Here is a 27,294-nt window from a genome sequence, read left to right on the forward strand (position 1 = left end):
TTGCCAGCCTGTGTTGAAAATAATACGTTAGAACCCCATCAAACAATTGTGAGAAACTGTAGTGACAGCGAATGTGTCAATTTTAATTTTTAATATGGTTAATATTGATAATTATAACCCCTACAAAAAAAAGCAGTTTTGGGGTCCTCCATCATTTTTAAAAGTGGGAAGGGGAACTTGTGAGCCACTCCTGCTTCAAGGCAAGTGAAATTTGGTGCGGAATCTGAGAGGGGAATTTAGGTGGTTGGACTATGGGTCCTGAATATACTGTCTCGTGCGGATAAGGGTCTCTGGAGCCGGTCCCCTGAGCGAACCCCTCTTTTTCCCATTTGGCCGCAGTTGCTGGAGCAGGCTTTGGTGATCGAGGAACAGCTGCGCAGAGCCGCTTATCTCAATATGACCCAGGATCCTGGTCACCCAGCGATGGCCTTGAACGCCCGTCTGGCCGAAGTGGAATGCCTTGCCGAAAGTCACCAGCATCTCTCCAAAGAATCTCTGGCTGGAAACAAGCCCGCCAACACTGTGCTCCATAAAGGTGGGCCCTTCCCCGAAAGGGAAAGAAAGTCTTGGGTCCAGTTGCAAAACTCCAAGCCACAATGGCCATTGAGAAAACGAGGTCCCAATTTGGTGAAAATGAATTTCATTCAAGATTCTTGCATCGGATGCACTGTGATATGTCCACGGGGACTTTGCAGCCTCTCTGGGTTCCCATATTTCATGTAATCCCAAGGGGAGAAGACATCCCACCCACCCCCGGGACTTTTTTCAGCCCCCATCCCTCTCCTCCAATGAACAAGTCAGCCGAAATACACCATTGAGAAAAAATTGAAAGAAATTCTCAAGCTGAGAACAAGGTAGAAAAACAGAAGCCTTTTTTCCCAAGCTTAGAAAATTCCTCTAAAACAGGCTGGCAGATTCTGGAATAACATTAGTATAAAATATGGTTTGGTAGGAATGTGAATGAGATTGCTCCTAAGTTTGTAAACTCCCAGCCCTGTTTGTGTGTGGCCTGTCCCAACGCTGAATCTGATATAAGTAGTCCTCGCTTAACGACCACAACTGGGACCAGCAACTCCATCACTAAGTGACAGTTGTTAAGTGAATCATCATGTGACCGTGCTGGACTTACGATATAATTCCTGCTGTGGTCGTTAAGTGAATCACCTGTGGTCATTAAGTGAGATGTCATGTGACCCTGACTTGCAAATGTACTGCCAGCTTCTCCATTGACTTTGTCAGAAGCCAGCTGTGAAGTGCACAAATGGCAATCATACGACTGCCAGATGCTGCGACGGTCGTAAGTGCAAGGACGGTTGTAAAGTTACTTTTTCAGCATCATTGTAACTTTGAACAGCCGCTAAACAGGGCGCTCATTAAGCGAGGACTACCTGTACTGATGGTGAAAAGGTCATATAATTGGTTCATAGGTTGTACAGGTATTAAATAGGGCAGGGCTAACCTCTGCAGAAATCAAAAGGGTTGCAGAGTGAATTTTAGTTGTGCTGTAGGAGTCGGGGAGGGGGCTTGTGCATTTGCAGAAGAAGCAATGAGGAATGTTAAACTTTGAAAGCCCATGTAGAACGAGATACATGTTAGGTGAAGATCCACCCCACCCAGTTTTGGGGGGGCAGAGTTTTGTCCCCCAGGATCTGACCAAAGACTTTTCTGTTGCAGTCCTAAACCAGCTAGAAGAGCTCTTAAGTGACATGAAAGCAGATGTGACTCGGTTGCCCTCAACGTTGTCTCGCATCCCACCAGTAGCAGCTCGTCTACAGATGTCTGAAAGGAGCATCTTAAGCCGACTGACAAACCGGGGAAGTGATCCCACCATCCAACAGGTTGGGGAGGGTGGGGTGAAGAACAGGGGGACTTTGACTGGCCTCGTCCTCTCGCAAATCTCAGAATTGTGTTGGTTGTTTCTGGGGCTGGTTGGGGGCGATGGACTTGAGGAGGAAAGGCCTGCACTCTGCAGATGCTCAAGGGGTGTTAGCAACCATTCCTCTTCCGTGATGGCCTGGCCATAAAAAAAAAGAAAAAAAAGAAGAACTGGGCATGGAACACTTTGCAATTTTTGATGAGATGGATTTCACAAAACCCTACAAGGTCTCACCGTATATACTTGCGGATAAGCTGAGCATTTCAGGTGCTAAAATGCATCCCCAAATTGTGTTCGGCCATGGATGGGCTTATCTGTGAGCATATACGATAATACTTTTCTATAGCACCCATGTTTCCTGTGTATACTCGCATATAATCCCATCCATGGATAAGCAGACCCTCAAATTTTTAACCAAAACACCAGGAAAAATTATTGTACACCACCTGTGCGAGATGGACGACCATATAAATGTGACTAATAAATAAGTAAGTAAAATGCAGGGCGTCTTATCCGTGGTGGTGCATTTTTCATGGCATCGGTTAAAAATGTGAGGGTCTTCCGCGGATGGGCTTATACGCGAGTATATGCGGTGTATGAGACAGCTGAGAAGGGGCTCTTAAGACATCACAAAATGTTAACAACCGCAGGGTGAGCTTTTCCAAGGTTGCCATGGGCAAGATGGACACCCACAACTTGTGTGATTCCATGCTTTTGCAAAATGTGCGTGAGTTGGAGTGCGGGTTTGACCGTCCTCTGTGCGTCACCTTCCACCGCTAACCACTTAGATTCTTCAGCTCTGGTTCCGCTGTGCCCAGCGTGATTCATCTGGGGGGCCCCTTAAAGCTCGTTTTACTTCATGTCCCCCCCGGTTTGAAATTTAGACTGTAAGCTCCTTGGGGCAGGTACCTGCCTTTTGAGCCAATCTCTTCTGGATTCTGAGTACTGCTAACCCCATATGGATGGCAGTAAAGCTGCTGCTTGGTTTCTGAATCGTGCCCCGTATTGTGACTTGCAAACGTTGCGGGTTGGGATTTCAATGAAATATCTCCTCTCTTCCACTTCTCCAGACCTCTTTCGGCCCCTCCCAAGTTTACAGCAACAACTTTGGGCCAAACTTTCACGCGCCGGGAGCAGGAGGGATTGTGAACTACAGCCAGATGCCCCTGGGGCCTTACGTGACAGGTAAGTTGAGGCTCCAGACGGCTCCTGCTGTTTCCTTGCTCTTTTTAAGAGAACGAAGTTTTAAGGGGAGTCCCTGAACCAAATATCTGGCCAAGTCAGATTCTTCTTTCTTATTCATAGATATTTAGCTGTACGCAAGAGGGTGCCCTGCATTTCTCATCACTACAAGAGGCAAGATCATTCTTCTTTCTTTCCAATAAACTGCATGATGTTGTTTTCTCTTTGGGAGGGAGCGGGTACCGGTCCAGATGAAAAGCGTGCAAGCTTTGGCTGCTGAGCAATGGCCCAACCCAAGAAACCTTGATAAAACATCTCTCGATTAAAAAAAAAATGTTTGAATAGATATTGAGAAGTGCAGCCAAGAGAAAGGGCAGAAAAAGAAGTGAAAGAGAGGCACGACCAGCATAAAATTGAATGAGAAATTTTCAAAGCAGCATGGATTAACACTGCATGTAAAAGTGATCTAATATCAATTTAGCACTTCAAAACCAGCATTAATATCAATCCAATATTCAATCATTCACAAAGGGAGCCAAAGAATCGTCACTGAGAATGAAAAATTAATAAGAATTTCTGTCTAATTGGAGAAAGTCTATTGTTATTATAATGAAGCAGGCCAAATCTAATACGTTAAAACATTACGTTAAGAGAAATCTAAGCTTTGGAGTATAATTCTCCATGTGCAGAATTATAATCCATAAATGGATTCCAAATTAAATTCAGTATCAGTATTTTAATTACAGGTAGTCCTCACTTAACAACCGCAATTGGGATGGCAACTCTGTCGCTAAACGGCACAGTCGGTACGATGTCATGTTCTGGCTACGGTTGTTAAGCAAATCACTGTGGGTCGTTAAGCGTGATGTCATGTGACCGCAACTTGTGACTTCCTGCTGGCTTCCCCATTGACTTTGCTTGTTGGAAGCCAGCTGTGAAGGTCACAAATGATGATCATGTGACTGTGGGATGCTGCGACCGTCGTAAATGCGCACCAGTTGCCAAGCACCTGAATGACAATCACATGACTGTGGAGACGTTGCAACAATTGCAACTTTGAGGACCAGTCGTAAGTCTAATTTTTCAGTGCTATCGTAAGTTTGAACAATCACTGAACGAATGGTTGATAAGCGAGGACTGACTGTACGAGCTTCTCTTTCACATGGAGGAAAACTTGTTCTGCCGTTCTTCTAAAGAAAGAATGATGCGTATTTCTAGTAAGAAGTTCTTAAGTTAAAAAGCTTTCTGTTCATCCTGAAGAGTTGGCTCTGTTGGAAACAGTCAAGAATTCAAACTAATCTCCTAAGGGGTCATAGAAATATAAGATAATGCTTTGAAACAAAAAAAAAAATAGTTTTTTGTTTCAATAGACCAGTTATGTACTTCTGCAGCCTAGTGAACTCATTTGGAGTCTAATCACCTGCTGTGGGCACCTTCACACAATGGCTGCTGCAGGAAGGCTCATCTAGACACAGAACGGCTGCATTATGGTCATGGCTAATATTAAGCTAGGTTAGATTTACCCCTTGCAAGGTTGTTTTAAATATGGCTCTGAGGATGTTTGGTTAGTTGACGAGTCAGTGTATTTTATAAATCTAGAAAAAGTATTACGTTTACAGGCTCTGTGCGTCATGCAAATCTGCTTCTCTGAATGTCCTCACCTAGTCAAAGGACTGGGCCCTCTTTCTTGTGGATGGAGGCTTCAACACTGGAATTGACTGGATGTACTTTCTGACTTTGCTTTGATGATATGCGTCTTGTGGCTGAGTCACAGATATTCCCCCAAATGTTCTAGCCACAGAGAACCCCCATCCTGCTTTGGGGGGCTTCTGGAATTGGATTCCATGGGTGTCAGCCAAGCCAGTGGGTTAAGCTTTTGTCTCTATAGGACGCATAAACCCTCATAGGATTTGAGGGTCTATAGGAGCATAAACCCTCATTTTTTTCCCCTCTTTCTCCAGCAGCACCTACTGGCTGCCTCCAAGTCACCCTGATAAAAAATGCCCGAGTCCCTGAATGTTGGTTCAACCTTGGTCTTGAAGGGTAGAATCCATAACATCATCTGCACTGAAGATTGAAGGCACGCCCCACCAGCTCTGGGTTCACCCCCATCATCTCTAGGTGTTCTTCAGAAGAGAAGGGACCTCCTTCTTCCCACAGCCATTTCATGGGCTTTGATGGACAATGAGTTTTCACCTCATCGTACCTTGATTTTCCTTTTGCACTTTCTGATCTGAGATTTGAAGAGTTTGTCGGCTGGATCACAAAGGAGGGAGTGTGCTGCAATGGCCACCAAGTTGGCCTGTGTGCTGTTGTTACTCATCCTTGGAGGAAGTGAAGTGCCACCTCCTTGATGGTATCTCTTGAACCTCATTTATGCCTTCTCTCTAGGCATGGATGGAAGGGTTGATCCTGCTATAGTCTGGATGGATGGATGGAGGGAATGAGGAAGGGAGGCTAGAAACTACAGCTTGGGCCCCAATCCAGACAGTTCCTCAACTCCCATTGACTGAAATGCCAACAGAGTTGGAGCCGGACAACAGCCAAATCCAGGATAAAGTGGTCCTGGGTGCCCCTATTTCTCCAAGAAGTCCCCCCATTAACTCCCATTGACTTAAGTGAGGGTACAGCCTCTGTGCAATACTTTGTCCCATCAAAATCAACGAGACTCAAGTGGCTCAGTGCTTTGTGGATCACGCTGACGGCACCCGGGGCCCGGAACCGACAAGGAGTTTTAACTGGCTTTGTTAACGCGACATCTGCCAACACCGCATGTAATTCTCAAGGTCAGAATGGACACGCTCCCTGCTCGTTTTTTTCAGCCCAGCGATGCAGGTAAAGCTGCGAACCCACTGGGTTGTCCTGGGGGTGGACGTGAAAGTTCTGTCTGCGTAGTTTGGAGGGGGGGCCCTCATTCCCACCCTGCAAGGCCTCAGTCGATCATTTGTCCCCTGTTGAGTGAGCACGTTGAAGTGGGTTGAGTGGATGGTCATCAATGGTATAAAAGCTCGTTTTGTACAGATGTGCAAAGCTGGGAGCACCACCTTTTTTTCCCAGCACAATCCAGAGTCAAGCAAGAACTGTCTGTTCTGGTAGGAGGCGAGGAAACCGGGAAATTAAGAAAACACCTTTTGAAAGGAATTCACAAGGACTCCCATTGGTGCAAGAGGGTTCATTTGGTCCATCCTGCACATATCTGAATCTTTCTCATATTCTCCCAGCGTCCAGTTTAAGAAAAAATCCATACACATGGGGGGGGGGTGTCAAAAAAGTGAACGTGGTGGCCGCAGCTGGACAATTGCACTATTCCCATCAATTGTGCCTCTGCAAGACTTCAACTGGGCAGTGGTGGCTGCCATTTTGACTTTTTTGACTCCCTTTTTACAGGTGCACCTATCCCACATTGCAGTTGGGCCCATTTTTGCTTATGTTTGGGCAACCCCTTCAGTGGGTCTGCTTAGACGCTGCCCGATGTGAGCCCAACCACGGTTTCAGGACCTCCAATCCCGTGAAATGCAAATGTTCAACCAGGATTGTTGTGTACCCACCCTGTGGATCAGGGTATGCCTCTTTTGCACTGCACCTTCCTCGTTTTCTTTGGTGATAATCGTGTGTACCTGTCAGAAGGGTGGGGATGGGTGCCAACCGTGCTCCCAGTTGGAGGCACGCTGGTGAGTTCCAGAGATGCTCTTTTATCTGCAGTTCTCCAGGAACTCTTCCAGAGTTCTAGATTGCAAGAACTAGAAGAGAGGTGTTGGTGCACAGTGCAGAGAGTCAGGAAGAGGACCTTGGTGGAGATATGCAGTAGCTGTTGTTGTAAGAACTGCGGTACTCAGTTCCTGTCAGGCCTAGCCCAAGAAACTCCAAGAGACAACGCAAAATCAGTTCAGCTATGTTTATTAGCTACAACCTCTAGCAAGAATCTTCCCAGACTGAAACCCCAGCTCCCAAGCCAGCCAGCCACAACAGTGTGAATTCTTCAGGGAGGTGCCAGTCTCATCCTCTTGTTCCTCCCATGCTCCTGTGACGAGCTAAGAAAATGCTTATCTCCCTGAGCCTGGCCTTCATAGTTCCATTCCATCACAGTCCCCAATGGAAGCAATTCTCCTCGAAACCAGTGCAGGTTCAAAGAAGAATTTGTTTATTGGAAAAGTAGTGCACAGCTCTAAAGCGATTGCTGGAACGGAGTTTTACCTCATTCAGTTTTACCTCATTCCCCTTTTTCCTCCCTTTCTGTCTCTGAGTCTCTCTTGCACATGTCAAAGATTCTCTCCGGTCTCACGCTGGTACGACCTTGGGCATTCCTGAGAACCAGATAACAGTCCATCTGCTCCTAATGGTTTCCCCCCACTTCTTCCCCATCACTACAATGGCAGAAACGAAGCAAGGAAACTAGCAAGGCAGTTGATTGTGAGGATTCTGATAGTTGTCTAGGCAAGAGGCGAAAGCATGTTTTAAGTCCAGAGCAGCCAGAACAGACACCCCCGATTCACTGAACTATAAGAAGGATGAAGAGATACAGCACAATCAGACTTGCAAGATTCGGTTATTACAGGTAATTCTGACTTAGTGACCACTCATGCAGCGACTGTTCAAAGTTACGACGATGCTGAACAAAGAGACTTACGACTGGTCCTTGAAGTTGCATCCCCACAGTCACGTAATTGCAATTCTGGCACTTGTTGACTGGCATGCATTTATGACGGTCGCAGCGTCCTGTGGTCACGATGGCCATTTGCAATCTTCGTAGTTTGCTTCTGACAAGCAAAGTCAATGGGGAAGCCAGCAGGAAGTCACAAGTCATGGTCATATGACACCTTGCTTAACTAGGTGTCAAAAACAGCTTAAACGGATGATTCGTTTAACAACTGCAGCTAGGAACTGCCATTGTAAGTTGCTGTGGTCATGTGATGTTTTTGCTTTATGGCTGCATTGCTTAGTGACGGAGTTGCCAGTTCCAATTATAGTCATTAACTGAGGTCTACCTGTATAGCCAATCTCAGTAAAGGTAGTTCTAGCTTTCCTGTGGAGTGGATGTCCTGGTCTGGTCTACCTAGTGGGACCGACATCAATCTTGAGTCGGATTGCATGGTGATTCCTCCTCCACCAGTGAATCGGGGGAGTCTGCCTGAGCTGCTGCCAAACGTTATCCGGATGTTCTGGGCTTAAACAAGGTTTCAGCCCCTTTTGTCTAGGCAACGGCTCCTGCATATCTCCGTCCAGGTTGTCTTCTTGGCTCTCTACACACCCTCTGTCCAAGCTTCCCTTCTTGACTTGTAGTGACGACCAGGGAAGGTGTGTAGCCAGATCCAAGGGTCACACAGTGCAGTAAAGAATTCAGCAGGGAACGTTTGTTCCTCCTGGATCTGAGCCGTGAACCAACTAGGATAATTGATGGATTCCTAAACACCCTTTGTTCTGGACAACTGGTTTGGGTAGGAAGAGGCCATAATGGAAAGAATTGCCTTGTCCCTGTGCCGATACCCTTAACTCTGCCCATTTGGTCACTATGGGCTTATAGTTAATGATGAATTTGAGCTTGAAAAGGAAGAATAATTATGAGAACCCAGGCTGAGGGAAGCCTTGGGGGTTGTTAGCCTTTCATTGTTGGGTACTCTATTGCCGTCTGGAAGGCGAGTGCCTGCAAGATCCGGATTCAGACAATTCAGAATTGTCCAATCGTGGAATTCTGGTTGGAGACCTCCCTGCTTCTCTGCCTCTTTTTAGTACAAGGAAGAGAAGACCCAAAAAAGGTGATTTTTGTGCTAAGTGTGGCAGTTTTGATTTCTGAACATGCACCGCGGGGCTGGGATTCCGAGTTTGGGGAAATACATGTTTTAAGCTATTTTGCCACATTGCTGAGTTTTTAATCGTGTCATATCAGCAAATAGAGATAGCAAAGCAGGGTTTTCTTCCGGAGGCCTTTGGACAAGGTTGTAACCCACCTAAAATGCGTTTTAATTCCTTTCTTCCTGTGAAAGTTAGAAAAGGTGGTTTTTTTCTTCTTCTTTTTTCCTGTTGGTTTTTCAGTTTCATGTTTTAATAAATCATTTTGAAAAGGAAATTGAAAGGAAAAAAATGTCTACTTTTCTGTCAGATTTCTGTGTTTGAAATGAGGTGAGAATGGGTAAGAAATGTATTTTATTTTGCTTTGTGGAACCAATGTACACACTGACATGCACTGTCCTAAATTGGCAGTATCGGATATTAGTGGAAATATTGGAAAATGTGTTGATGTTCTCTATTTAGCAAGGACTGCCTGGACACTGAATTCACCACTAGAGGGCAGCATTGGCTCTCCGTGATGACTTTCCAAAGGCTCCTATTGGCCCCTAAGGGAGCTTTCCCGCTTCCTGATGACTGTTTGCAGTCAATATGGGGAGGGGATATTGAACCCTTTTCCAACCTCAAAGTATTTTCCAACCTTCTTCATATTTGCCTCTTTCTCTACAACTGCAATACCTCATTTCAGCACTGGAGGGCACAGTATTGGCTGTCTTTGGCTCAGTGCAGTAGCCAGATGTGTCCACAAGAGGTCAGTTTGCTATTCATATCCCTCCATCTCTGCATATGCAACTGCAATACCATGTTTTGTCCACTGGGAGGCAGCATCACTTTCTCTTTTTGATTGTAATGGTCAGACCTAACCACCGGAGGGCAGACTTTGCTCTTGCTTGGCCAAAAAGCCCCTCTTCTTGACATCTGGTGGCAGAAACAGCCAAAAGCTCCCATCAGGAGCTGTGCTTCCCCACCCCAATTACTACCTTGCACTTAATATGAGAAAAGGACATTTAAGCACACTCTTTCCAGCCCAAAAGAATTTCCTTCTTCCTCCCCAATAAAGCCTTTGCTGTGTTTTCCTATATGCTGCAGTACCCATATTGACCACCATGGGTAGTGTGAAATGAGACCAGAGACCTTGGATAGGCTTGTATGCAAATTGAGAATAGAAATAATAATAATAGTAGTAGTAGTAGTAAGTCCTTGGGAAGGGCTCGTTAAGTGGATAAAAATGCCAAATCCAGTCTACACATCTGGCTGATTGTGCAACCAACCATAATAATAATATCCAAAGTGTTTGCTATATAATGTTTATTAGCTGCAATGACCAGACATGTCCACCAGAGGGCGGAGTTCACTCTGTTGATATACAGCCTTCTACTTTTGCCTTTGCAGCTGACGTACCCCATATCAACCACCAGAGGGTAGCACTGGTTGTACTTTGTGGGTTCCAAATGTCAGTGCAACCACACCACCATCTCAGCCACAACACGGAACTGGTTTACCACTTGTTTTCTTCCAGTGTGATGTTTTCCCCCCATTTCCCACTCTAGCCTACACCCAGAGGGTTTCCTGGTGGTGTTCCATCCAAGCAGTAGCCAGGTCCTCCCTTGCTCAGCTCCCAATCTCAAACCACCAAAGGACACGAAACACAACAAAGGAAGAGTTGCTGGAACACTATCGATCAAATAAGGCCTGATTTATTTAGCTAGTTGTTCATTCATTCCGTAAATACAGTAGTTGTTCTCTTATCAATCCAAATCTTTGTTAAGAAGTATGATGGAGGCGCCCAGAAGGTTACGCAGTTAAGCTTGGGAATAATCACAGTCGTATATGCCATGTTTAGAGATCTGTGGTTTGTCGTTTGGGAGATTTACAGATTTGGGAAGAACGGAAAATGGGTTTTTATTTACACAGAACGCAACACACAACTCCTGGAAGTCTTCCTGGGCCGACTCAGATTTCTCCTGAGCCCAGTTGGCCAACATGGCTAACCCAGCAGAGAGGGAGATAGGATGGGTCTGGAAACCGTACAGCACCCTAGTCCCCTCCGAGAGATTATCTGGTGCTTCCAGATTGAAGAGGGATGGGAAATGGGGGTTACAGAGAAATCAGAATGGCCTTTTTTTAGGGGGGGAGAAGCAAGACACGAGCTGGAAACTAAGCTCTACTGACGAGTTCACACTCGGAGTGGTATTTTTGCAGATTGGATCTAAAGGTGGGAACTGGGTGGGTCTTGAAAGCCCCACAGGGCCCGTTCCCACCCTACAACCCTCAGCTTGCATCGTGTTCACACAACACGCTTGACCTGGTTCACATCGGGGTCTGTTTTGTGCCAACCACCCCCCAAATGGGTTAATTCAGGAACCAAGAAGAAAGTTTGGAAGAAGGAAGACAGGTTGTTTTTTGTTGAGGGTGGCAAGATCTGGACCTTCATCCATCACTGAGGATTTAGGGTTCCTTCCGTGGAGAGGAAGAGGGTGTCACTTGTCTCACCCTTTTGAAATACTGGAAGTTTGGCTGGACTCAGCCTGGAGAGTCAGACCACCACCACCTCGTACATTTGCAGCTGCATGAAAAATAGACATGATGCCTTAAAAGCAAAGAAGAGAGGAATCTGGAGGGCCCGTCTACGAGAAAAGCAGCTGTTATGGATGTCTCTGGCAGAGCCTTGCCATTTCGTGTCGGCTTATTTTTCCATCCAGCAATTTGTCCTCAGAAATTACAACCGTTAGGAGAGATTTCGGGGAAGTTCCGTGCAACCTAGCGAGAAACACTGCCGTCTCGCTTTGCGGAGCGGACTATTTTAAAAAGATTGCCTCCAATAGAAAACTTTTAGGATTCTAAAATTTCCTTTCCTTCATTCTAAAACATATCAAAAGTGGTGCAAATTTCTTCCTTGGCTGATCTAGACCTGCTTCATTCCACAGCCAGGGTGGGCACCAGAGCATCCACGGAGATGGCTGTACCTGGTGCCACTGTTTGGCCCGTGTGGCTTGGTTTTTTTTTTTTTAAGTTTATTTCTTTAAGAAAGGAAAGCCTTGTGAGAGGCAAAGCAAAGGGCCTGTTCGGCACATCATCTCAATTTCCAAGAAATTTTCTGGATCGCAGACAGCTATGTTCAGTGGCCTCTTTTTATTTATATATATTTAATAATGCACTCCACAATTTTATTCCAAAGGGCACTTGTCAACCCAGAAAAGAAGGGAGCCCAAGAGAGGTGGCAAAACTCTACGAGACTTAGAGGAGTAACATGCAGCAGCGTCACTCTGTTGAATGATAGCTTTTCTATTTTATTTTAGCAGAATGATGCCTTTCTGTGAGTTGGAGGGATGTTAATCCTTTGCTGTCTAAAGAAAGGAGAACAGACTTGGCTGGGCGCCTGTTTTCCAAGTCACGGCTTCTGTGGTTCCCTCGAGGAAAGTTTCTCCAACTTGGTGCCCTGCGATCTTTGGGGCCTAATGACCCATCTGGCTGGGAAACTAGGAAAACGTTACTCTGAATTCCCCACCAACCTGGTTTGGTTGGGGACCATCTTCAGATTCCCAACCAGCATGAGCAGGATGGGGCTTGGAGTTCCAATGTTCATCTCCTCCAAGGGCATCTGTACTTCAACTTCCATACTGCCTGGAGAAGGAGAGGAGCTGGGGGGAACCCACGTGGCTTTGAGGAAGAAAATCTCCCGCTGAGCAGCGGCCTTGCACCGTGGGTTGAAGAACCCATCTGCGGGACGAAATGTCCTTTGGAAGACCCTGGTGGGTCTGTCTGAGGGAGGAATGGAGGCTGTTTAGATGCACCAGGACCGATGTTTGCAGAGAAAAAGATAGCCCACGAGCATTTGGCAAGGCTCAAGTTTCAGCTATGCTCCTCTTGATCCCCTCCCTGAGAGAGGGAAGAGAAGAAACTCACTTTTGAACTCAGAACCGGCCTCTAACTCCCAAACCAAGAGCTCTCGAACTCCAGGATGGCAAAGTTGGCTTCGGGTCATCTCGTCTTCCGGCCATGGCAGGGCTCGAGTGCCATTGCCTTCAACGTGGCAATGGCGAGGCAAGCTCCCTTCTGTTCACACCTGCCAACTTAAGAGCCCTCAAAAACCAAGAAGCCAAGTTCAGGGCTGAAAACCTTGAAACTAAATGTCATGACTTCTGTTTTCGACATGGACTCAACAGCTGGCGTTACACTGCATGCCAAGAAAGCAGGCTTGTCTCTTTTTTAAAAGCAATGTTTGTTAAACAAGCATTGTTACCTGCTTTGCACACAGAGCAAAAATCATGATCAGAAATGAACTGACCCATGTTACAGCACTTTGTGGAAACCAGGCATAGTTTAGCACCTTTGTTTGTTAGAAGACTTTTCTGGGCATTTCAGAGTTTTTTATTTTTACAGTTCCCCAGCTCCTATGGTGTCTACAGACATTTTTTTTTAAAATTAGTCCCATTTTTGCCTTTGGGGAAAAAATATTCAGCAGGTTGTAGAAATATAATAATAATTAAAAATAAAAACAAAAAACTTGCTTTTTTAATGGAATCTTCAGTTCTTTGGAAACAAACAGTCGTACGGAATTGTTTACTTCTCAGTTAAACTGAGAACTGAACTTGGCAGTTTTGGAAATGTAAGGGAAGGATGCTGTATCTATTTTGGATTTTCCTCCTCCTCCTCCTCAAATGCTGAGCTTCAAACCCATGAGCTGTAAAAGTGATCAAAGCAAGTCTATGGAACAGATAGTTTAAAAGTAAAATTGAGTTTCAATCAGCTTCTGGTCAATAAGGTTCTCTTAGAAACAAAATGATCTCCAAATAGGAAGTTGGAAACTGAATACGAGCCAGCAGTGTGATGGGGCTGCAGAAAAGTCTAATGCGATTTTAGGCTGCATTAACAGAAGCGTCATTTCCAAATCCCAGGAAGTAATGGTTTGGCTTTATTCTGTGGTGGTTGGGCCCCCGCTTGTCAAGTCCTGTGTCCAGTTCTGCACTGTATTAGAGCGTGTTCAGAAAAGTGTAGAGGGGAAGATCAGAAAAGAGTAGAGGGGAAGATCAGAGAAATACAAGCTAAGCCCAGCAAAGAGAATTTGAAGAAGCTGGAAATGCAGGGAGTGGAATAATGAATTCATGGTGCAGGAGGCATGTTCCAATTCACCTCCTAACAGTGAGTGTGGGTTCTTCTTCTGGATCTCTCAGGGAAGCTTGAATTTGGATTCCAGGACTGAGCAGGGTATTAAGCTCTAAGATTCTGGGGGTGACCAATGCCTTTTTGTAAGCATTTCCATGACCGGAAATGAATTCCATTCATACAGGCCATGGCATGTATGGTAACATAGTAGGAAAAGCATTTCTATGAGGTTCAGCCTATTCGTGCAATCGAAACCTTCACAACCGCCTTCAAGGTGGTGTCATCCAAATGTTTTGGACAATGATTCCCACTGCTGGGGGAGAGCGGGTCTGGAGTTGGAAGTATTCAGGAGAACCCAGTCAGCAAAGGTTGCTCTGTGTTTTGTTTTTTTTCCAGGAAGGCTTACTGAAAAATGTGCCTTCATTTTTAAGCCATCCCAAAGTCTTAATTAAGTCCATGAGCGGTTAGATATGATGTAGTTTGATCCAAGCCCACATAAGGAGGAAGGACAAGAGGTAGGGGGAGAAAGAGAAGCACGCAAACATTTTCAATCAGGCCTTTTTTTTTTTTTTTAAACAACAGGATATGACTCTTTCCCCCCCGCCCCACAAGAATTTAAATTTTGCATTTCACTAAGGCACGACTAGCACATCAACCACCAACGGCAGGAGTCACATCCTTCTCTGAAACTCTTCCCCAGAAGATATGGATGTATGGGGAACGCCAATGGCAAACTCCCTTCTCAGACTGCCCCCCCCCCAGGGCAGGGGACAACTATGCCATCGCCACGGCCCGTGCGACTCCCAGCAGGTTTCTAAAACGTGAGAGGAGAATTATGTTGAACTGATTCTCAAGAGGAGGAGGTGGGGGAGAGCATGGGACAGCACAGATTTGGGGACTTCCTGGAACGTGGCTTGAGCTGACCTGAATGTTGCCTTGAAATATTGAACAGTTATTTGAAGCAAAGAGGGTATTTCTGGAAAAATAACCGAGGCAAGACCTTGGGAGAGACTGAGCCATTTCCGTCCTACAAACTGTGCACCGCTGTCGCATCCAGAAATGTTCCAGCTCCCTTCTTCCAGAAGAGACCCAGCAGATTCTGCCTGGGTTAATTCTCACCAGATGCCTGAAGAAATGCATCTTTTCTGGCCAGACTTTTGAGAGCCGTCCCACCTCTATCTTGAACCGGGTGTTAATCTATTTTGTTTCCAAACTTAAAAAAAAATGACACGAGTGATTGGTTGGGAAGGATACATGCATTTGTTCCCAAAAAGCAGTTTCTAATGTGAGCAGGAGGCTGGCCAAAGCTTATAGACTTCAACAAAGTGACCAGCATTGTTGCTTTTAATAATAACCTTAGCATTGTCCATGCCTGTTTTTTAAAAAAGAAAGTGCCAGCTCTTAACTGTGGCGAGGGGTAGGTGGGTGGGTTGTCCAGATAAATTTTAAAAACACTAACACTTGTGCCTAGGAGTTGTTCGTTGGAAAAAAAGAACCAAAAAGTAAACATGGGACCAAAGATTCGCTTTTCCTTTACAAAAAGGAAGCACTGAAGCCCAGATTGACCCAATTTTCCACATGTCTTTTCCCAGCCTATGGTGGTTCTTGCATTCACAAGGGTGGGGGGGGGAGGGAGAAAAAGCAAAGAAGCCTACACACGGTCTGGCCACGTTGGAAAACGGGTTTCTCTAGGAATGTCTCCAGGCCCAGTGTGGTTTTCTTGGATGCAAACTGTAGTGCTCGCTCGGCTTCTTCAGAATAGCTTAAGCAAGCAAACAGGAGAGAGGAGGAAGGGAGGATAAGTCCCAGGTTAACCAGGGCCCCCAGTGCCTCTCCTATTAAGAGCGGTAGTCTTTTTTGCTGTAAGGTTTATTGCCCAAGATGCTATCGATCTCATGGATAATTGAAGAGGAGAGTTTGGGAAGAACCTGTCAGAAGGAAAGGATTAAATGAGAGGAGAATGCTACAGCATAAAATTGGATTCTTGTACCCTTTTCCTGCCCAGCATCCATCTGGGAAAAACACCTTGAGACTGAGTTAATTTAGAGAGGATTCCCAGAGTTTTCAGGAGTACTCTGGTTCTCTAAACCTTGCACATGGTTCAGCCTTTCTTAAGTGGAAAAAAAAAAAAAAAAAGGTCTGAATTTTTTGGCTCTGCTCCCACCGGTGCAGAGCTGAGAGTTACCTCCTGCCTGTGGACCACCCATCTGTTTCAGATTAAATTTTTAATTAACAATATTAAGGAACTAACATCCTTAATCAACGTCTATCAATCCAACATAAAAAAGAAAAAAAAGACACAGCATAATAAGCAAGAAGAATTTAGGAGTAAACATAAATACATTTCAAATCTTAAGGAGAGATACAATTTTAAATGTTCATAGTCTTAATATGTATTCTTAGCTTAAAGTTATGTGATTTTTAGTTTTTAAAAAAGCGATATAATACATATTTAATACTCCTTAACATACTTAATACTCCTACCTGTCCACAACAATAACTCTGTGTGGTGGGTAGGGCTGAGAGAGAGTGGCTGGACCCAAAGTCACCCAGCAAGCTTTCATGCCCAAATGAGGACTAGAACTCATATTCCCCTGGTTTCTAGGTCAGCACCTTTACCACTATACCAAAATGGTGTGCCAAGAGATTGTGGTGACGGTTAAAAGCTTGATTTGTTGGAACATAAAAATAGTCTTAATTCGGGGGAAAAACAATTTCACTTCTAGGCCCTGCAAGTATAGGAAAAGAAAAGTCACCACCTATTCAAATAACTTTTCAAATAATATACTCACAGATGCCTTATATAAACTGTTGTGATTTTATGTGTGTGACAACATTGTGCAAATGACACAAATGAATGGTGCACAGGGCATCACATGAAGTTACTATGCACATAACAATAGCGAAAAAACAGTGGCTTTTGCTGCCAAGCTGTGAAAATTCATGACTTTGATTTCAACCCCCTGCCTTGGCCCCAAAGACCCCCATGTTTCTTACCTGTATTGCTCCAATATTCTCCATCAACTGATCTGCATTGGAGGCTCCCAGCAGGACTGAACTGACACTTTCGTTGCGTAAACACCACGCTGTGGGAAAATGGAGAACATTAAGGGGTATCAAGGGGTAAAATCTGATTAGGTTTTGTTTCAGAAGTGACATCTGTATCTTTCCCATGTAGGGAAACTATAGAGGACAGAGGGAATGGCCTTGAGAGACAGGAGGAAGAGCTGCTACCAAGACAATGGTCAGATAAGAAGGGCCAGAGTCCAGGGTAAAAATGTAACATAAGTGTCTCAGACAAGGCCCCCCTAGTTTTCATGACGATAAAGGGGCGGGGGAAGCACATTCAGACTTGCAAGATTCTGTCACTACAGCTTTACAATAAAAGTAGTCCTGATCCACATGACATTGGATTCCTAGTCTGAGATCTACCTTGGAGGGCTAACGGGAACAAGCAAACGGTGGCTTCCAACATATGGCTGCGGCTCCATCCATCTGAACTTCTCTCCCAGTTCGTCCCACGCAATGGCCATCTGCTATCACTTAACGCCCGCGGAACTCCCCACTACGATAACCTAAGTTGGTTATCAAGAGAACGCGAGCCCCCATTCCCACTTACCAATGGCTAGCTGAGGTAGGGTGCAGCCCAGCCGCTCGGCAATAGCTTGCAACTCCTTCAGCTTTGCTTGTTGCCGTCTCCCTTCTTCGCTTAGGATCTTATCTTTCAGCCATTGGTAACCCTAGATGGGAGAAAGAAGACGGTACGGCCATGATCTATGCCTCCCCAGCAGCAAAGCGGAGTGGCAAGAGGAAAGCGAAAGGGGTGCTCACTTTGAGTGACGCTCGTGAGTAGGGTGGGATCCCGCCATCATACTTCCCTGAAACGATCCCACACGCCAGGGGGGACCACGTCATGGCTCCTACGCCTGGAAAAAGAAGAGGCTGGTGAGGACAGGAGGCTGCACGACGAAGGAGAGAAGAGCGAAGCCAGATTGCAAGGAATCAGACCTGGAGGGGCTGTGCAGATAAATATTGTTTCGCAACTACGGAAGGAGACATCTAGACGTGCTTTGTATTTCTCTTCTAATCTGAACTCATTCCTTTTTAACCCAGGGTTAAGAAAGCGAGTTTCCAAGTGTTCTCCTTGCCTTGAGGACGGGAGGCAGCTAAGCCACAGCTTTACTAAATTATATTGGCTGGGTTCCTGAAACCCAAATAGCAGAAATGAGGAAAGCCACGCCATCTTTCAGTGTGAAATACACTTAGTCCAGGGCAAAATCTGCTAACTGTTCAGTAGCAACAGATTTTGAGGGTAAAGCCGCATGGATTCGTTCCAAATTAGATCCCTCTGAAGAAAAGGTATCTTTGGAGTGGATGTGCGTGTGTCAGAAAAGCCAAGATGGCATTGATGACCATATGATAAAAGCGCTATTGTTTGCAAAAAAGCAGTGGAGCTGGGGTTGTGGGCACCATCTTGACTTTTTTGACCCCCCCTGATAATGCCCTGCTCGAAAGGGAATTGGGATATCAATTTCAGGCTTGGCAGCCAAAGATTCAAGATCTTTAGCTCTTGCACATCTTGACTAAAAAGAACTAGCCCAGAAAAATTGGATTAGACACATAATCACATCCACTTCAGGGATGCTGAAGAATGCACGTAATGAATGGGGAGGGCTCACCAATCTTGTGGAAAAGTTCTGGAAGTTGTACTTCGACCTTCTCCCGTTGGAACATGTGATATTCAGCTTGCTCGCAGATGGGAGGGATCAGGTTGAACTGCCGAGCTACAGAATAAGCTTCCTGAAGGGAGAAAACAGCTTAGGTGTCAGCCTTCCCAGGTAGACCAGACAGGAAACATGACCAGATGAACTAATTCTACTTTATTGTAAAGCTACATTAACAGAATCTTGCAAGTCTGAAAGAACATCTCTCCTGCCATCTCCATTACAGCCAGAGAAGTTAGGGAGAGTCCCTTCTGAGTCCTTCTCTGCCCGTTATGCAGCTGCAGGCTACGCCCTCTCTTATCTGACTGTTCCCTAAGCAACATCTCTCTACCCCATTTCTCAAGGTCTTTCTTATATAACATCAGGGGCATGCAAAGTGTTGTCCACCTTATCACTGAGTAACTACAGAGAACATCTACCTAAGGAGGAAAAATTATATCTTTTTATATCTTTGGGAACAAAATAGCCAACTACTTTGGAAACAAATGCCTCTCTGAATTTTATGATGGAGGGAAGAAAAGGGGCATTTGCAGAAAACCTCACTGTATTGTGGAAATGCAGTTGGCAGAGCACCAAGAAAAACTGGATGGAAACATGCCAACTGTAGGAGAACGGGTGTGAAAACAGGCAGATTTCCCCCAATTTGCAAAATGGTGTGGAAAGTGGCGAAAGAAAAATCTTTGGGGAAGACAACTGAGTTCTGATTTTGTCCAGAGTTCCACTGCCCGTTTCACTATTTCCAAGCTCCAAGCTGGCTTGCTCCCCATCTGGGCAAAATCTAATTAGGCAAGAAAACAACCTTTTCTTAATTGATTGGATTAGCAAACAATTATGTGTGTGTGCTTGCACATGGGCGCAGTACCATAATCTCCATGGAGCTCCACCGTGATGTTCCCCAATACATAGCCATTCCTTGGTTGATAACGTGGGTCATGGCTCGTACCGTCTCTGCAAAATAGGAGCAAGAAGATGGAGGGGAACGGAAAGGAAAGAAAGGGATTAGCCCGAAGAGTGACAAGCATGCTGTCCAACTGACATTAAGGCCACGACACCAAACAGGAGAAAGAAAAGGAGGAGAGGATGGGATGGGAGGTTGGGCTACATCTTGCAAGCAAGGCAAACCAAGGCCTCGAAAAATCGGAGGACGCGGGAGAACTTTCCAACGAGAAAACTGTGTTGGGATGGCAGGAAAGCAGCTGGTTTTTTGGGAGCTGTCTTTTTCTGACCCAACAGAAGGAAACAAGGGCCAAGAGAGGAACAGAAGAACACAAAGCAGGGGACGTAGATGGAGGACCGAGGAGGCCACGATGAGAGGGACCTTCTGGAGGGACCTCCAAAGAGGGACAACTGACAAGAGGCTCCCGGAAATGGATCTAATGTTCCCAACCATGGCCATCAACTCAACACTCTGGGGGGGTCCAGAAACATGGTGGACATGTCCCATTGGGTACCCATCTTGGATGGTGGATTGGTGGGATCCTGAGACTGAACATGGAGGTGGTGGACGTCTTCCAGTTGCTATCAGACTGACTGAAAAACATGTGCTCCAATGTTTGGTGACCAAGAATGGTTGGGAAAATGTTCTCCTACTTTTCTAGGAGAGTTCCTGTTCTAATCCACCTCCTTCACATGGAGAGGAGCTTGTTGAGCAGGACCATGTGGGGTGAGGAAAAGCCATTAATCCCATTTCATTCAACGTGAAGAATCCTCAATTCCACAAAATGCAATGTTTGTGTTTGCACCAAATCACAGAATGGAGAAGTCGGAATCGAGACCGTCAAATCCAACTCCCACCCAGTGCAGAATCTACTACTAAAGCATAACAACATGCAACGCCTAAGGAAGCCACCTTTCCTGGCTTAATGCGACAGCCAGCTTGTGCGCGCATCGTGCTAAGCCAACGACAGGGTTCCTACGACAGGCTGAACGATCCAACCTGATTTAGCCCGATCCAGTTTGTCAACAGAGTCAGTGGATAAATGCAGGAGAATGATTTGCCCTCTGCAGTGACTCTGCATGAGTACCTGTTCTGAGTGCATCTATATTATGCCCAGCATAGTAATTCCAACGCACCACAGATGCATCCGTTGTAGTTATTGCTCCTCAGAAAATTGCAGGGTTGTTGGAAAAGGGTCACAGGGTAAGGCAACCCACCTGACTGTTAAATTTGGGCAAGGATGTAACAACTGGGTGAGGAGGAATGACTACAGATAGTAGTAAGACCAGAGGCATGCACAGAGCGCAGAAAGGAGAGGGATGTGAAATGAGGCAATTAAGGAAAAGAGAAGGAAAGGAAGGAACAACAGTATATATATAAAAAAGCATTTTGCATTTTCAATATTACTTGCAAGATGTTAACTAAGGGGACAAAAGATTGGTTTTTGGTTTTCCTCTTTCTTTCTTTGCGTCCTTTGGCATTTTATGGCGAATCTGGTCCTCTGAGTAAAAGGAACTTTTCCCAATCAGAATGAAAAGTCACAGAAGGGAGGAAGGAGGAAGGAGAACAAAACGAGAGGGAGAGAGAGAGAGAGAGAGAGAGAGAGAGAGAGAGAGAAAGAAAGAAAGAAAGAAAGAAAGAAAGAAAGAAAGAAAGAAAGAAAGAAAGAAAGAAAGAAAGAAAGAAAGAAAAAGAAGGAAGAAGGAAGGAAGGGAGGGAGGGGAGGGATGGACAGGACAGGAAGGAAGGAAGGGGGGGAGAGAGAGAGAGAAAGAAAAAGGAAGAAGGAAGGGAGGGAGGGAGGGAAGGAAAGGGAGATGAAAGAAGGAAGGGAGGGAGGGAGGAAGGAAGGAAGGCAGGAGAGAGAGGGGGGAAGGGGAAGGGGAAGGGGAAGGGGAAGAAAAGAAAGAAAGAAAGAAAGAAAGAAAGAAAGAAAGAAAGAAAGAAAGAAAGAAAGAAAGAAAGAAAAAAAGAAAGAAAGAAAGAAAGAAAGAAAGAAAGAAAGAAAGAAAAAGAAAGAAAGAAAGAAAGAAAGAAAGAAAGAAAGAAAGAAAGAAAGAAAGAAAGAAAGAGGCCTGGATTTCTGTTCCATAAAATGCCTCTTGGATGCAGGTAATCAAGACGATGGGTACCTTCTATGATGAATGTTCGTGACTTGGAACAACTAAATGGGTTTCCTGGTGATAAAAAACAGATTTAAGAGAGGCAAGAGTTTAGAGCTGTAACCCTTTGACCTGCTTTTCTAGGGAGGGGGAGAGAAGCAGCCCACTCCCCTCATTCATACCCTATTTCTCAAGGAGGGATGGTTGCATCTCCCTCGAGAGGTGGGACCGGTCTACTACGTGGCCAAGAGGCCGAACAATCCCGTCCTTCTCCTGCTGAGAACTCCCATTGCGCTGTGTTTGACTTGGCAATGGGACGAACCCCTTAAGGTTCTGCTTGCAAGACTCAAGGGACGGATTCACACAACTTCTTAAGCCAGCAGAACACCTAAACCGAGTTAACCCAAACTTTGCCTGTTTCGTTTAGCCTCTGCCTCCTGCTGGCTGGCTTAAGGACGTTGGGCAAAGTTGGTCACGAAGCTTCACTGTCCCCACACCTGGACCTTCTCCACGGGGAATACCTGTTGAGCTTTGTGGGAAGGGTCAAAACCGGACTGATGAAATAGCAGGCGGGTTTTGGATGCCCAAAAGGGTTCCCCAAACAGGGGGGCTGAATTAACCCCCTTTCAGTGTTTGCACAATGCAACGAACGGTAAAGCCACCGAGAACGCTGGGTTCACAAGACCTGCTGAGCTAGAAAACAAAACCTAAACCATGTTTAACTTTAGCCAGGGTTAGCTGATTAGGCATGAAATGAGGTGGTGACAGGAGCGGGCAACTCGCGGGGAGACTAGGAATACTTTTGGAGTGGCAGAAGAAAAGAAAAAATTAACGCGGCAGCTTGGCGGATAACTTAATTCACAGTTTCAAGGTCAGCCTTTGGACCTCCAGCTCCAAAGCGGAAAATGAACATTTGTTAGCAACGGTTTACAAATTGGAAATCTCTTGTGTTTCAAAGGGGCCCTGTCCACGTTTGAAGAAAGAAACACCGAAGTAAATCATTCGTTTTAATTTAAATAATCTAATTTAAACATGAAAGCAATAACGTTTAATGGTAATTTATAATTCTAAATCATAATTATAACTTGGAAAAAATTATAATTTGGAAGATGCAGGTTTCTGGCCAGCAAGCAAGGGCCTTGCTGCAGACTCAGCAAATGGCACAAAATTATCCGTTTCTTTCTTTGGGGGTGGTCGTTGCAGCACCCCTTTGTGATGGGAAATAAAAAAGTCTTTTTTAAAGACCAGGAGTGCAAACGAATAGCTTTCGAAATCCAGCGTGCACACGCTAAAGAGAAATGGAAAAGAGGTCAAACTCGGGGGCCTGCAGGGGAAAGACGAGGGGTTGAAATTTGCACTACAGGAGAGAAGAGCAAGGATAAAGTATAGGTGGAAATAAGGAAAAGATTCAGGCTGGCATCTATCTGGGTAGAGGTGCTGTTTGGAGAGGAACTGGCACCAGCTAACACAGATCCCACTGATCATCCTGTGAAAAACACCTGAATTCAACCCGCCGCTTATGTAGGAGGTCACCCGTGGCATCTCTGCATGAGTCTTTGTTCTGGTTGGCCAACCTTCCAATCAGACTCTCATCCTTTTCGTCATGGCATCACGTCATCCCTTATGTTGGATGAGCCAATGCGGCCTGCCGTTAGAGAAGGCTGCCTCTCCCATCTCCGGAGCAGGTAGCTCAGCCTGGTCCCTGCATCGTACCTGCCTGTAGACGAGGCTGCCTGCTGTGTCCCTGAGTGAGTCCTTACCCTCACTTCCTTCGGATCCACGCGAACAGCGACTCGCATAAGGAACAAAGGATGGATGGATAGAATTGATATGGCCGAGAAGGGGCCGATGAACCTTTTAAAATGCAAGAATCGAAAGGCTGCATGTATTTAATTTTTTAAGGGCCTCTTCAAACTTCATGGGGAAATCCGAATGCTCCTGTTCTCTAGAAACTCGAGTGAAAAAGCAAGATGGGGCAGTTACATTTACCTTCCATGGGCGTGTTAGGATCCGGTCGATTGGCAAACACGACGTCCACGTAATTCAGTTGCAACCGTTCTAGTGACCCCTTTAAACCTGGGGAGGAAGCGGGGAGACATCATTTTTATTTGCAATAAAATGCCAGGCATAAGATTATCAGAACTTCTTTGGTAACTGTTTCTCTTTTGAACAGGAAATCATGAAACTGTTCAGAAATTCTGCCAGCCAATTTTTAGCTTGTACCTCAACCTCCGAGCTGCTAAACACAAGGAATAATTGGGGACGTTGGCATTTCACATTGCAGTTAATGACGCCTTTTATTAAATGCAGGTAGTTCTTGCTAACGATCAGAATTTCCATCACTACGCAATGCGGTTGTAGAGCACAATGTTACGTGACCACGCTGCTTAGCGATGGCAATCCTGGGTTACCGTCGTGAAGCGAGGACGGCGTGGGTCATTAAGCGAGGACCTCACGTGATCGTGACGCCTGACTTCCTGCTGGCTTCCCTGTCGACTTTGGGAAGCAGGCGGGGAACATAGCAAATCACGATCCCATGACTGCAGGACGCTGCGACGGTGGGAAATCTGGGCTGGTTGTCAAGTGCCCAGATTGCAATCGCGTGGCTGTAGGGGTGCTGCGATGGCCAGAACGTGGAGGAGTGGTCACAACTGCCCCTCGTTCAGTGCTGTCGTAAGTTCAAACGGTCCCTGAACAAATGGCTGTTAAACGAGGACCACCTGTAGTGCCCCCAAACGCTGGAATAGAAGTAGAGTGTGCCTTTTTCCAATGGGAAGACTTGTCCCAAACTACAGGTGGTCCTCATTTAACAACTGCCTTGGATAGCAACCGTTCGTAAAAACGAAGGTAGTAAATGGTAATAAAAAATTCATTTTCCGACCTTCAATGTGAAACTGTTTAAAGTCTGGTCAGTTTCAGGCAGCAGTGGGAGCTGGCGGGAGGGTTCTAATCAACTAATTAAGGTCACAGAGCTGAACTTGTTAACTATATGAGAGAACTTTATCTGAATGAGATGGCAGCAACCAGTGGTCTTCGCAGAGTCTCCCTCTCTCTCTATCATGTGTTTCCTTAGTGACTATTTCATTTAATGACTGAGTCACTGGAACCAATTACAGTCACTAAACAAGGACTACCTGCATACACGCTACAAAAATGAACCTTTCCCCCCTCCAATGCATACCGATATTTGCACTGATTTTTTCCCCCCAGCTAAGCTCATAAAAGAGAGGAGCTGCATCAGTAGCCAAATTAAGAGGGTGAAAATCGAAACAAATGCGTTTTTCAGCATCAGGCGTCCCAGTGTGAATTTTGGTTTGGGATGCTGGCTGCGGCACCCGGATTTTGCTGCGATCCCCCGCCGTAGGCTTCCCCAAGGAATACTTTTCCTGGAATTCAGGGCGGACCCTTCCCTTTTATTTTCGGCAAACCTTTCGAAATCCGGAGAATGGCGGGCTGGGAGGTTGCCGGGTTGGACCACCCGGCGTTCCCAGGGGTCCGTAACGCATTTTCAGATTAGGAGGAGGAGGATTTTTTTTTTCAGGGGACGGAGAACGGAAGGAATTCTGAAACCCGGCTGTGAGATTTGGTTTGGAGCCAAATTTACCTTCTATGATGTGCTTTCTGGAAAGGCCTCTTTCTGTCTCGGCTCTGGGGAAAAGGAGCAAGGCAAAGATGAAGCGACACTCGTTGCGTACGACAAACCCTCCGCTTTTGCATCTTAGAAGGAAAGAAACTGGCTGGGGAGAGCCCAGGAGGACGTGGCCCCTTTTTTTTAAATAATAACTTTATTATTTGAGAAGAACAGTAAACCCTAACCAAAACTAATATTAAGAAAGCAAGCAAGCAAAAAAAGAAGGAATTGGAGAAAAAATAGTAAAAAGCGAAAGTGCAGAAAAGAAAAAGAGCAAAAACCAAAAAAAAAAAAAAAAGAATTGACTTCCGACCCACCCCGCAACAAATATACATCAAACTCTTGCTGTAAATTGACAACTTAACTTCCATTATTTCTGTTTACCCCTATTAGTTCTAATCATCTGACCCACACAACAGTTTCATTTTTCTATGTCCTGCAAAAAATCCCACCCCAATCCAATTAATACTAAAATTACACAGTGTCTTATCTCGAGTCAAAACGAGGACATGGCCCTCTTTCCATGCCCAGAGGTTCGCTTCTCTCCCCGTAGCTGCAAAAACGGCGTCCTACGGCTCTAGAGATCAGTCCCCGTCTCTGAAAACATTTGCGGGGCTTTTCATCCTGGTACGACGGCCAGGAAGAGGCGGCGGGAGTGGGCGGCTATAATACATTTAAATCAATAAAACAGTAAATGAAAATCAGACGTACTTTCCGCCCCAGAAGATTTTGGTGGTGATCACCAAGCTGGACCGTCTGCAAGGAAAAAGAGAGGGATGTCGATGAAACACACTCAGTGCTCCTATCTCACATCCAACTCCATGCAATTTCTTCTGGCACATTAAAAAAAAAATAATATAAAACCCAGGCATGCTTTAAATGAGTATTTAAATTATTCTAAGCGTGAATATGGTCAGAAACTGATGCACGGCCCCAAAGCTATCTTGTTTACTTATTCTATTCATTCATTCATTCATTCATTCATTCATTCATTCATTCAATACCTTCTACATCTCCTCCAACTTTCCCAACAACGTGGACTTGAACCTGGGTCTCTTCTGCCCTGGCCCAACACTTTCACCCCCACCCCACCTGGGCCCGTGCAGATGTGCACACGGATGCCCACCTGTGAACATGCACGGCTGTGTCATGAAAACGTGGGTGAGCCTGCACGTGGCCCTGGGAAAATCCAATCAGAACCGCAGAAATGTGCACGGCTCAGTTTCGCATCAGTTGGTTAAAGAGTTGCGGCTCTTTGAAAAAGCTGCATTTTTCCTGGGATCAGGCAGGGTTGATTGTATTGTGTGAATGTAACTCCAGGGGTTATTTTCCCACAGGGTGGAGGGATCTGGACGGGCCCACCCGGTGACGGGGGCCCTGGGAGGACCTTGGCCAAGCTCCTTGCTTCTGGAGATAAACCAGCGTGGACGCTTGGTTTGGGGATGAGACAGGTCCACTCTGCAGGGCTGTTTTTCCACCCCTACATCCCACTGCCAAACCCTGCCAATCTCTGAATCTCCTCCCGCTTTGCAGCTCTTTGGCTGAGATCTCGTTTTATTAGAATCATACCTATTTATCCCTATTTATTTAGTGAAAAATCTCTTTTGTCCAAATGTGTCAATGCACCCCAAAAATGTCCCTGCGACCTTCTTGCTTTGGTGGCCCAAACCATAATGATCTACATCAGCGTTTCTCAACCTGGGCGACTTTAAGATGGGTGGACTTCAACTCCCAGAATTCCGCAGCCAGCATGTATGGATTCAACTCCCAGAATGCTGGCTGGGGAATTCTGGGAGTTGAAGCCCACCCAACTTAAAGTTCAGAAACGCTGATCTGGTGGTCTAAGTACATATTTTAGTCTTGGTTTAGCCTCTTTTATCAAGATTCTAGTCCACATGACCTCCTGAAAGGAGACAGACCGGAAAACATTAACGCCCAACCACACAGTGAGA

The 27,294-nt window shown here is 45.6% G+C and overlaps 2 protein-coding genes across 5 annotated transcripts in view; one reads left to right on the forward strand and one right to left on the reverse strand.

The window, feature by feature from the left end:
- Positions 1 to 3,273, forward strand: part of CHD5 (chromodomain helicase DNA binding protein 5) — a 40,867-nt gene extending 37,594 nt beyond the window's left edge. The window contains exons 38-41 of the mRNA XM_088147567.1: positions 340 to 535; positions 1,675 to 1,838; positions 2,947 to 3,061; positions 3,182 to 3,273. Coding sequence (XP_088003693.1) covers positions 340 to 535; positions 1,675 to 1,838; positions 2,947 to 3,061; positions 3,182 to 3,189 — 483 coding nt within the window. The 3' untranslated portion in view covers positions 3,190 to 3,273. The remainder of the gene's footprint in view (positions 1 to 339; positions 536 to 1,674; positions 1,839 to 2,946; positions 3,062 to 3,181) is intronic.
- A 6,989-nt stretch (positions 3,274 to 10,262) lies between these two features.
- The window catches only part of KCNAB2 (potassium voltage-gated channel subfamily A regulatory beta subunit 2), a 63,163-nt gene continuing 46,131 nt past the window's right edge, over positions 10,263 to 27,294 (reverse strand). For all 4 annotated transcript variants that reach the window (XM_088147611.1, XM_088147613.1, XM_088147612.1 and 1 more), the window contains 9 exons: positions 26,054 to 26,098; positions 25,316 to 25,359; positions 23,701 to 23,787; positions 19,535 to 19,620; positions 18,628 to 18,748; positions 17,780 to 17,874; positions 17,568 to 17,688; positions 16,946 to 17,034; positions 10,263 to 15,876 (listed from right to left, as the gene is read on the reverse strand). In XM_088147611.1, the coding sequence (XP_088003737.1) occupies positions 15,787 to 15,876; positions 16,946 to 17,034; positions 17,568 to 17,688; positions 17,780 to 17,874; positions 18,628 to 18,748; positions 19,535 to 19,620; positions 23,701 to 23,787; positions 25,316 to 25,359; positions 26,054 to 26,098 (778 nt within the window). In that variant the 3' untranslated portion in view covers positions 10,263 to 15,786. The remainder of the gene's footprint in view (positions 15,877 to 16,945; positions 17,035 to 17,567; positions 17,689 to 17,779; positions 17,875 to 18,627; positions 18,749 to 19,534; positions 19,621 to 23,700; positions 23,788 to 25,315; positions 25,360 to 26,053; positions 26,099 to 27,294) is intronic.

The sequence above is a fragment of the Python bivittatus genome, unplaced genomic scaffold, assembly GCF_059951505.1.
Source record: "Python bivittatus isolate LINGU-HERP-01145 unplaced genomic scaffold, Pbiv_v1 ctg000510_np1212, whole genome shotgun sequence".
In the NCBI taxonomy this organism is placed as follows: domain Eukaryota; kingdom Metazoa; phylum Chordata; class Lepidosauria; order Squamata; family Pythonidae; genus Python; species Python bivittatus.